Genomic DNA, 12322 nt, shown 5'->3' with positions numbered 1-12322 from the left:
AACAAAACAAAAAGGCGGTTAATGGGCATAAAGTTTTCTGAAAACCTCCCGTAAAGTTTGCCTGTGACTAGACCTTGTGTTTTCTTTCACTTGCATGCCGCAGATTAACACGCAGTTTTCATGTAACTCAGCAGTGGTTGTGAAATACTCAGTTCTGTTCAAGCGTTCCTCAGCCTCTTTACTAGCTTAATGGCAAGGAAATTCCGTAGCTGTGGCAAATAATAAAACAGAAGAGAAACTAAAAGGAACTGGAGTTTTCACAGGCATTGGCCACCCTTCTCCTACCCCCTAAAAACAGCTGCTTATTATACCTCTCAACTTTGCAAATCAATGAATTTATATGTATCAATTAGTTTAATATACTGAATCTGTGCATTTGTACTAAGTATAACTCCTACTAAGTCTAGCATCCTTTAGAATAGTCTTTTTTTATTTTGGAAAATGGTAAAAATCCATTAAGGGTATTCATATCAATTAGGAAGCTAAAGTAGTTAGAGCTAAAGCACAAAGGTCTCAGATTGTGAGTTGAAAGGTTTAATATCTGCTGTATGTGTTCAAGGCAAACTTCAGCTGTGTCGCACACTCACTAACATGGTGTCTTATTTTTTCTCCCCCCTAGCATTTACACTGGAAGCGAAAGAGGAACGATGAAGAACACTGATGAAGAGATGGGCGTGGACAGGGAGACGTGTCTGTGATCTAAGCCTCTGTAGCGCTGATGTCCACTCGCACAACCCACCCAAAAACACACAAACACACATACACACCCATGAGGTAAAACAAATGTGCCACCGTGACATGACGGGTGGGGACATCCGACCAGCCGTGTGAGTTTTGTTGTGTCCTTTTGTATGTATATTGTGTAAAGCTGTTTATTCAAATATGATTCCTGGACTACTACTTCTTTAGAGTACAAGCAGTGAGTGCTAAAACAATTGTTCAGTTCTTGTGTATGTAAAATGTAAAATGATACCAGCAACTGAAGGGGCATAGCTTCCCTGCTGGGGGGTGAAGGGAAATAATCATTCAGGAAAGACAGTCCTCTTATGAGATGATAGCATTAGGTGTTTAAAAATGTAATATTTCAATGATGTTTATTTTAAACAAAATAGTTATGTATTTTGTATGGTTTATAGTTTAACTTTTCCAAAAGATAATGAACTATAGATTGCTGTCTTTTTTTTAGATAGTTGTGATTTAATCTTGAAAAATGTAAGAAAAATAAAAAAGACAAAAGTCTATAAGAAAATGCAAGGCAAATATCAATCTTGTTGTAGTAAATATTATAAAAATAAAAAAAAAAACTTCTAAAGTTCTCCAAATCAACATACCATTTTTAAACTTGTGCAGCTAATAAATACCACTGGAGAGTTCTTTTCATGCATTTACTCTTTATTGGTATTAAAAGCATGAATAGCTTTATAATGCAGGAGTGCTCGATTTTTAAAAAAAATATTTTCTTGCAACATTCTAAAATGGTAGAATAAATACGCCGTACAGTATGATGAAGTGTCCACCAAACAAGAGTATTCCTGCTTAGCCAGTGTCAGGAGTTTAGTATCACCACACTCACACTCATGTTTTGTCTCTTTACGTTTTTTTGATCTTCTTCTAAGTTCGCTTTTTAAACTTGTTTTTCTCTTTTGTGGCTTCACACACGTTTTAGCACTATGTGAGCACTTCCAAGTGACTTTCATATTTTGAAATTCTTATCTCTTAATTCATCTGAAAGAAAAAAAAAAAACTCCCAAAGAGTTCTGCTACTCTTATTTTCTTCTAGAGACTGGCCAAAATGTTTTTTCTTTTCCATTTTTGGCTAAAGCTAACAACACATTGAGAGCTTCATTAGAATGTCTGCCAAAAACAAAAAAAAAAAAAACATGCTAAATCTTGTGAAAGTTCTTTTGATTAAAGTAGAAGTCAAAATGAAGACCCCCCCCCCCCCTTTACAGTTTACTCCTACTGTATACTTCATGTTTAAGTCAGGTTAAATATCGCACAGCTGCTGCTCTCCATTTTCACTATGAAAAATAATCATTCTCCCCCACACAACTCTTAATATGCAGCCATCCAAGTGACTGTCTTAACTTGAATCGCCTGTTCCTTAAACTACATTGCAAAGAAATCTCCACAAGAATTTTGGCACTTTTAGTTTCTTACAGAGACCATCCAAAATCTATTTTATACTTTTTGGCCAAAAGTGAGAATTTGCAGCAAGCTTTTTTAGTTTCACTGCCAAAAATGAAAATGTGCCAAACCTTTTAATAGCACTTGTAGACAACACCTAAGCTGAAAATAAAACCCCATTTACTATTTAAGCCTCCAGTCCAAGTTTGAATAGCAGGGTATAAAACTACAGTATTTATTTCTATTAGTATTGTACATTGGGATGACGCCTTGGGATGACAAGGCGACTTAGGCCTAAGTGGGTTACAAAATGACTGACTGAGTGATTTACAAGACTGGTATGTGTTAGAATTCTTATCTATATTTTTTAACAATTGGTGCACACATAGGTTGTTGTGATTGGGACTTGAGGAGACACACACCAGACTTACAATAGATAACATAATTCCCATCACCCATGAAATGAATGGATCAGTTCTAAATCGACTAAATGAATACCAATCCTAAATAAAAAATGAAAGTAATACAACAAAATTAACAATAATAACTATAGTAATCACAATTGAACTGCAATTAATAAACACAACATAAATAGAAAAAAATTAAACACAACAAGGATAAACTTATTAGAGTGGAAAATGAATATAATAATTAAATCCAATCATGAGACACTTTTATAGGAGACATTTGTTAGTTAGTCAGAGAGAAAGAGATACAGTGCATTGAGGTTATGTTAAAATGTTTGCCGATATATTAGTACATAGTCAATGGGAGCTTCTATTATAACCCACACAAGCTAAATTATAAATGGTGTCCCTTTTAACTACAGACTAGTTCAGTTTACAATCGGCCTTGCAGTTGGTAAGGCATGAAGGGGAAACAGTTTCAAACCCTACGCACTAGGGTGTTGTACCGTGTTAGCCATTATGGATGTAGTGAGAAGTCAAGCATCAGTTGATTATATCTTGCCTGAAGAAGGGGCCTGAGTTGCCTCGAAAGCTTGCATATTATAATCTTTTTTGTTAGGCAATAAATGGTGTCATTTTGCTTGACTTCTCACTAAACCCTACGCACAGAACGTATTGAATGTACTAAGTGAAGCCTACGTAAATTTGGCATTGAGAAATAATACAACCTTTAAATATCAAAAGTGAAGTTTAACACAAGAAATCTAAGATTTTAATGAAGCCGAAAAGAAACCTTTTTCCCTTTTTGCCTTTATTCTGTAAGTATAATAATGTTTTTTCTGATTTTTCTGAGATTTGCTCCTTTTTTTTAAATTTTCACTAACCCTTTTTAAAATGAAGTTAAAATGAAATTTCTTTTGTTACATGTTTGACTCTGGCTGAATCCTACCTTGCCAATTCAGTAATTGCTCAATTTTGGGAACCTGGAAAAGATGCAGCTACAACTTTTGTAAATATAATAAAGTTTAAAAATAATAAAACTTTATAACTTTTTAAAACTTTACAATTTTTTAAAATATAAAACTTTGACATCGGATGAATACTTCTGACTTCAGATTAGGTCTAAAACTCATAAATACATGATTTGTAACGTCTGTAAAGAAGCATTATGTAATGCCAGTTAATGACTTATTAATGAAAGTTAATAAAAAGCATTACTAATATATGAATGACTTTTCTAACTGTTTGAATGTACCTGAACTAAGAATCTTTAAGCATTAAAAAATGCATGTTAACTACTTATTGATGATAATTATTATAAAGTGTTACCAGAGAAGTTAAGGAGCAGACACAACTCTATGAGTAAATTAACCCTAAACCAAGGGAAAATACCTACAAAATTAATAACCAACTACAGAAACTCTCAATAATGAACGAATAGCAAAAACCTAAAAGAATGCCACTGCAAACAAATTTTAAATTGGGCACATAAAACCAATGAAAACCTAAAAAAAAGGTAATATTAATAGGAGAGCCGCTACACAAATTTGTTTCCAATTAATGTCTTGGCAAGGAGTTGAGGTTGCATTAACTTCTTACATATCATCCAAGTACACTGCCAAGGTACCAACACAAGGTGAGACAGTGAAAATTTTAAAATGGGATTGAAAGAAAAGATGTGTTCAAAAAAGCAGGCACAAGTCCAACCCAAAAGGACTGTTGACTGAGCATAAACAAATAAGAACGCTAACCCAAAGGCCTAAAGCTAGGAAATATATTTTGCACAAAAAACCTGATACTGTAGAGCAAACAGCCGTGAAATCAGATTGAGAATTCTAATATTGGATGCTCAGTAAAGCTTTGAGCAGACCTTTATGTCGGCATTTTGAATGACACTTCACACGTCACACACTCCCCTGGGCTGTGGGATGGATCACCATGGCAATGACCAACACAAATTCATGAAAAAGCTGGCACTCAATGAACAAACTAAAAAGGTGTCACTGATTAGACATTTTTAAACTTCATTTTAATAACCATTGCAAATCTTGCAAAATCAATGTGAAATTCTCGTTCCTTGGGTTCAATATCTCAGAATTCATGTCAAATATGTACCCAATAACCAAAGACAAGGAAGGAAAAAAAAAAAAGAGAATAACTAATTGTAACAGCCGTAGCTGGAAGTGCACCCGATAAGATAAATGAAGGCCTTTCATCTCAATTGTAAAGAAAAGGATGGGCAAAAAAGGCAAGGAAAAGAAGAAAAAGTAAGGAATGGGGTGAAACTCCATTTAAATCCTAACACAGGATACGTTTCTCACCCAGTGTAACACGCAGAGGAAGAGGCAGGAACTGAATTGGCAGGCTTGTGGTTTTTATGTCCTCTGCATTAACTACTCTTCCACACTGGATGAAACACATGGAGTGTCTTAAGGAACCATTTGTTCAAATATACACTCTGAAATGAACTAAAACACAAATGTCCTGCACGTCATGGCTTTATGTAAAACTAAATGTACATTTTCAACCTTTAGCCTGATAATCTGAGAGGATTTCCCAACATGATTTATGGAGTACAAAGTCAGTCACGCTCAACTTGTGTCAGGAACAATGACAAGCAGCAGCGAAATGTCATACCAGCTTTAAAGAAAATAAATTACAAGTAAATTTTCAAAAAAGCATATTGATACTTGAAAATAATAATAATAATTAGATACATTAAAGAAAGATCATGATGAAAACTTGAAGATGCTCCCAGGCCATCCATCAGCTAGTGAAGTGCAAAACATTGCACTTATGGGCACTGCACACATCTTTAGAAAGGTGGTAGGGTACATCACTTTGGCTTTTTGTTGTAGCCTGGATTTACCAGCTAAAACTGCAAAGAAATCATGCGAGAGGAAACAAATACTGAATAATAATAATAATAAATTAAACAGACTTCTACCTCATTCTAACCCTTGGCCTAAGGAATGGACCCGGTTATTATGTTTAATTATGGCATGGACTCCAATGGACTAATATTAATAGTAATACTTTTTATTTATATAGCACCTTTCCCATGCTGAAGGCACTTAGAGAGTTACAAATGAGGTTGAATTGTTTTATTTGAATACAACTTTCTGAAAAGCAAGTACTTGTAGCATAAAGAGGAACTAGCATAACCCGTCACTAGTGAAGCAGGTGTAGGTGAAATATACTGTAGGGAGACTTTAATTCTATTCTGAAAAAAAACAAAAATATGATTAGGCTGTGTAGGCCTTATTACAGAGAATTAGCTTTCATCATTGTTTTGGCCTTTTGGAGGCAGACACTGTAATATTAACATTTGCCTTAAATAAAACAAGCAATTCATGGCAGTATTTATGCATTTAAAGCAATTAAATTTATCTGTGAGTAAAGATTTTATTCATCAGCATAAATTAGATATTATATATTCAAAAAGCTAGCTGATTGCATCAGTCTGTGCCCCATAGACCAATTCTCTGCATACACATTCACCCACTTGGTGACCGACAGCAATAACAGAAAGCCCTAGTTAGGTGTCAAATTCTGTCCCCAAAATAGAAAATCAGGAAGTAACACAACAATAAAAATTCAGAGGAACAATGAGATGGTTTTCAACTTATCCCTGTCTTATCATTACTAAGAGTTTCTTGAAAGCCAGTGCAATGTCTCATATTTGGTCGAGTTAGGAAGTGTTCACCTGTGTATTTTGCATAAATTGAACCTGAACCAAATGTGAGTTTTCATCAACTTTGACTACTAATACAAACCCGCATCCAAACTTTGGTCGGTCTCTAGGTGCTTGAAAAAACAATGTACAAATCTATATGTTATCATTTTTTTCAGCACAGCCATTTTTCTCAATAGCCACCCTCACATACCCATCTTGTTCTATTTCTAGGAATTCTCCATTCACCCTTCATTTCCGTTTGTCAAGCCTTCGGCCGAATTTCAAGTGTGTTGGTCCATTCATTGAGTCAGCACTCTTCCGCACCCATGTTTACAGTGACGTACCAGCAAATCTCGTATTTATTGTCTATTTCCTAAACACTATCCATAAATACATTTTTCAAAATTTTTGTCACCTTTAATTTCTATAAAAAAGCAAATGTATTTCAAAAGAAATTTTTTATCAACCAAGGAAATCCCCGGATTTCTGGCTTTTCACAAGAGGTTATAAGGGGACGTTATCTCTAAACCTGTATTTGTACATTTGTAATGAAATTGTGTCCACTTTTATTTTTATTTCTTCTTTAATTGTTTCCTTTTTTTAGCCAACTTATTTCTTTTGTGGATGCTGGCGTGTCATACTCCACACGCACAAGACAAAGTAAAGTTATATAGAAGAAAAGTTGAACAACTCAAGTCTCTGGATTATCAGTTGTTCAGGAGAAAATTTCAAATTCCTGTACTCCCCAGAATCTCACAAACTTTAAAAGTTTGCAATACTAAAGTGTTGTGTATCTTTAGTTTTTTTTAGAATGACTACATTTAAGGATGGTGCCACATGGATGTTTTCCTGGAGATGTGGGTATACAACTTTGTAGCCGCATTCATAGTAAAGCTAAGCACTTACTGTGTTCACATGTGTGCACATATACCCGTATTTGTTTTAACTCATCACGCCATATCTCAAGGCACTATTCCAAAAAAAATAAGCACTTCATCAAGAATGAAACCCAGAGAACAAGAAACTAGCAATAAGTCTGATATTAGCTTAAAGTGCAAAAAGATGACAGTGGGGACTTTCAGCTTAGTGACAAGACATGCAAAAGATGATGATCACCTTCTCCAGAAATCTGTACTTCACTTAACAATCTGAGTGTTAGGCTTCATGAGTCCCCCAAATGGCGTCAGACCATTACAGCCAGCTGTACAACATTGCCAATACCTGGTCGCCATCTTCCATACTATAGATCATTCTCAAATCTTAGTAAATTGTAATGGCTCATGTTACGTACTGTCACTTTCACTTTCTTTTTTATATTACTGGCTGCTATCTAAAGTATTTCACAGCCTTTAAAGGTTGAATTTCCTAGTGGCCATTATCAGCCACTAAATAAATAACAGTCGTTTATAAAACTGTACTTACGTATTCTCAAATCGACTTACAATAAAGGATTGTGGGAGTCATTCTTTATAATCTGGCTTAAGCTGACTGTAACGCTTGTGTGTGCTGAGTCTTACAGTTTCTCTCCTCATCCACAGTATTGACAATAAAGATCTATCTATCTATCTATCTATCTATCTATCTATCTATCTATCTATCTATCTATCTATCTATCTATCTATCTATCTATCTATCTATCTATCTATCTATCTATCTATTCAAACACTGTTTAATCAAAATGGCTGTTTCATTGTCAGACTTGATTAGTAATCAATCATATGCATGAATCTCTTGATTCAAATATTTCCATCTTCTAAGATTTATGTTTTTTTATTCTACATCAGTTACAATAACTTTAAAGGGCCCAGGAGGATGAAAAAACTATTTCAACAAAAGAATCAAATTATGTATGTGCAAGTACATTTAATTAGACCTAATTTACATTTATTGAGCAGACACCTTTATCCAAAGCAATTTACAATCAAATTAATTATCATTGTAAGCAGGAAGTGCAATATCACAAGAAAATAATTTTGACATTTGGATAATTATAATACGTTATCATTCAATAGAAAATAAAAATAAACTGAAGAAAAAGTGAAGTGTACACCAAATAAACAACTAAAAAGCAAACAGCTCAGTTTTAAAAGTAACGGGCTCAGTCTTCAAGGCTCCAGTCTGAATTCATCAAAGTGTCTCTAGTATTTCACATGAAAGAAACAGTAAATTATTCAATGTGTATGTGTGTGTCTGTTGTTTTTTTTTTCTTTTTTTAACATGTATCTCCTATTTTTTAAATTTATTTACATGTATTTGTAATTTGTGTGTTACCTCTTGTGTGATAAAACTCCTGTAATTTGTACTGATTTTTGATTCTCCAGTCTGCATGACTTTTGGTAACAAGGCCAGGTTTAATAATAATCGTGCACTCTTTTGTTGTTATTATTATTTTTTAATTTATTTTTTTGAATAATACTTAAATTTAATATCAGACATTTTTGTATTGTCTATGAACAAACGCAAACTGTCTTCAGTTTATTGACCATCTTCTAAATGGTACAGAACGTCATCCAAAGCGCTTTACAAGTACAGAGCAATAGTGCAATTGTTTTTAAGGAATACATTTTATTTAATACCGCATAGTTGCTTTCATGTTTTTTATTAGGAGAGCTATATTAGAGAAGTATATTAATTGTAGCTAGAATATGCAACATTTGTGTATAATTAAAAATGTGTATTTGCTTTTTTTTTTTTTACACACTAACATGTACAGTACTATCCACAGTTTAAATTAATAATAACAAAACAAAAATCAAACCGTTATACTGTTTTGGCTTTTTAGATCTCAGATCTATAAACAAAAACTAATGCTGCATGAAGTAAATTTTTGAGCATGTAGAACATGATGTGTTTAAAACTAATCACATTCCATTCAATTTCCTAAGACAAGCTGATGCTTTAAAACGTGAAAAAAAAATCTACTTTTCCACCTATTGTAACATAAGGTTGCAGGGAGCCAAGTCCTAGAACGTCACTCTTTGGAGGGCACACTCACACAAACCAATTTTAAACTTCACAGTCATTTCTGAGACACGTGAGGAGCCCCACACAAACACAGGAACAGCATGTCAGCTCAACACGGACTGAGGCCGGACCCCTTGAGCTGTGAGGCAGCAGCCCTACCTACCGCTTCACCAGCCTGCTACCCTCAACATTATCTTATCTAGTGAAATGATACACTATATACAGTATATACAGTATATATATATATATACTGACAATATTTTGAAGGCAGCTATTACAAGCATTGAAAGCATTTGGAGAATGTTTGTTTAACTTTTCAGATTAAATTATTTTTTACTTTACTAAGTCATAACTTTAAGTTAGCCAAATTTGTAATGACATAGTATGCCATATCTTACTGAGTACCGCAGTAAAGTACAATTTGATAATCAGATATTTTTTACCTGTAAAAACTTGAAAAAAAAAACAAAAGCTATTGTATTTTTTTAAACTACAATGAATAAAGCTGTGCATGTATATTACATCTAAACAGAATAATAATATATAGATATACTAATTTTAAAGTAAATACTTTATGTATTACAAACTAAAGTAACGATTTTATAGTGATACATATGGTATAATCAATTTATGTAATAGTGTAAGTAGCCACTGCTGCATTCCACAATTAACTTGGAAAGTGCAATTTTTGCAATTAGGTATTACCTGGCACTTATTCAGCCAAGAACATTTCCAAATATGCCACCTAAGATAGCCAACACTGCCCAGAATGATAATGTTTTGTCTTGAGTGCTTTGTAGTGGTTAGCTCAAATTAATTACAAGAGAATATATGCATACCCACTGTGTTAACTGTGTTACCAGTTCCAAAGGGAAAATTATCTGAAGAACCTTGCATAAAACCCAGAATAAAATCCATTAGTTAAGGTAGCTTGTTAAAAATATAGTTATTAATTTAAGAAGCCCAGGTAAAATAAATTAAAATAGGATTTATATATACAGTAATAATTACTTTTATGTACAGTACATGTTATTATAACACCTTGAATAAACTAAGATACATTTGTGTATACATCGCCTATGGTAGCCAACACACTGCCCTGAAATAAAAATAACAGATTTATACTGTTTATAACCCCCATCACTGCCTATATGAAGTACTGAGAATTAATTTATATTATTAGCTTAAGGACATGGCAATGCTAATGGGAAAAGTAAATAAGACACATTTGTAATTTTACTAGTTTAGGCAGTTTGCATTTCTTTAATATTTTACTGTGATCTTAAATTATACATTATATGAATGACGTCAAAATTGGTATTCTCATATACAATATGACATAAGGCAGATTTACAAAGCTGACAATGGATTACTGTAACACTTCCTCACAATGTTTTAATGTTTAAGTCTTAGTTTCTTTGCTATGACTGCTGGACAAAAGCAGCCACAATCCAATTTTTCTGCTGTAGGTCTTACTGTTTCAAGCTGTAACCATAAAAGTTTTGGAAGTCCATAATAAGTCAGTTAGTAATTTGGAAAGGAAAATATACCTAATAAATCTGCTTCTTAATTTTACACAATGACCAGCCCAGACTGCGTCGATGCAATTCTCCACCAGTTGGCTTATTACCCTTTGTAAATTTTTCCTTACTAAATCCTGGACATATTTTAATTCATTCAGATACAATAATAAAAAGAAATGCAATATCTTAAGAATAGAAGAACACAGTACAGAAATTGCAATAGATAACAAGCATTTTTAACAGTGTTTGATATATATACAAGTCTTTTAGCAGATGGGTTCAAGAAGATTCACAGTTGGTTTGTAAGTCCACTCTCTAGTGCTGGTTAGCGAATTGACGTCTTTTACAATATACGTATATACTGCACATCCATCCATTCATCAATTTGTAACAAATACATCTATATCTTTTACACACCATGCACATATATATGCGTGTATACCTAACCTATTTTTAGTATATGTTTATAGATTCAGGGGTGTCAAACTCAGAACCAAGAAGGCCACTGTCACTGCATGTGTTCTTTCTAGCCATTTTATTAACGAACTGCTGCTTCTAATGCAACATTCATCATTTGTTGTAATTGTGTAATGTGTATGAAAATGGCTGAAACCTGTTTTGCTGTATTTTTCATTTTTCTCCCTTGCAGGTACTTTTTTAAAAAATTTTTTATATGTTGGTAATTTTTCCCAGTTCTTTAGCCTCAATTACGTCTGTTGTCTGAAATGGTGATATCTAAACGGCGATTAGCGCTCTAAAGTGCTGTGCTCAGTTGAGCTGCACTTATTTGATAGCCCTATATTAAATACCTGCTGCCACATCCACAGTACTGTGGCATTGGTTGATCACACAACTGTTGTGCTGACTCTGAGAAGGAGAGACAGTTGATTTTTATGAAAGTGGATCGGAAGATGAGAATATCATCAAAATATGTGTCAAAGTACGTTAACCAAAAATCAGACTGATTGTCAGGTTCTGAACACAAATAGAAATCAAAGTGGAAAAATACATTCAGTACTATAGGAAAAGTTAATTCCCACAGCAATCCATTCACTAAAACACACTCTCAAAGAATTACTTTTCATCTGTACTCTTGGATGATCAGAAAAATAAGACCCAACTTTTATAAGTTCACACTAGTAACGACGTGGGCAGTGAATACACTTGACTTGAGCATTCATAGTTTTCATCCTCTTTCTCTGTACGTTTAGCATTCATTTGCTCAAGGGTTGATGCGCTTGCTGCTTCCAGAGCAGCCCTTCTTTTCTCCACCCTAGCAGCCTGCTTCTTCTCTTCTTTTGTCTGCATCTTTTCGCATTAAAACTGATTAAGTCAGTGTTTGTGTTGCAATTACTTAGCATGTTTTCCTTAATTTTTTACTTAAGCTGGCACTTAAGTCTTTGTTCTGCCTCAAGAATGATTTAAGATATGAAGAAGAAGGGAAGTGACGGCAAAGGTGGTAAGGATGAGAACGGCGCCAGTACACATGCATTTATTCTACAATAAAATAAAAATAAAAAGAGGAATAACCTTGGAGGTCAATCATCACCCCGAAAGCGGATAGTAGACATGATGTAGTATATGTGTACCAAATTTCAGGTCAAAAGACAAACGGTTTGCGAGCT

General features: G+C 33.9%; 1 protein-coding gene across 4 annotated transcripts in view; it reads left to right on the top strand.

Moving 5' to 3' along the window:
- The window catches only part of LOC114655426 (sodium-driven chloride bicarbonate exchanger-like), a 326186-nt gene extending 322852 nt beyond the window's left edge, over window positions 1-3334 (top strand). For all 4 annotated transcript variants that reach the window (XM_051930577.1, XM_028806403.2, XM_028806404.2 and 1 more), the window contains one exon: window positions 620-3334. In XM_051930577.1, the coding sequence (XP_051786537.1) occupies window positions 620-698 (79 nt within the window). In that variant the 3' untranslated portion in view covers window positions 699-3334. The remainder of the gene's footprint in view (window positions 1-619) is intronic.
- Window positions 3335-12322: the final 8988 nt, after the last annotated feature.

This window comes from Erpetoichthys calabaricus, chromosome 8, assembly GCF_900747795.2.
Source record: "Erpetoichthys calabaricus chromosome 8, fErpCal1.3, whole genome shotgun sequence".
Lineage (NCBI taxonomy): Eukaryota > Metazoa > Chordata > Cladistia > Polypteriformes > Polypteridae > Erpetoichthys > Erpetoichthys calabaricus.
The sequence above is the reverse complement of the archived record's forward strand: the minus strand, read 5'-3'. Positions and strand labels throughout refer to the sequence as shown.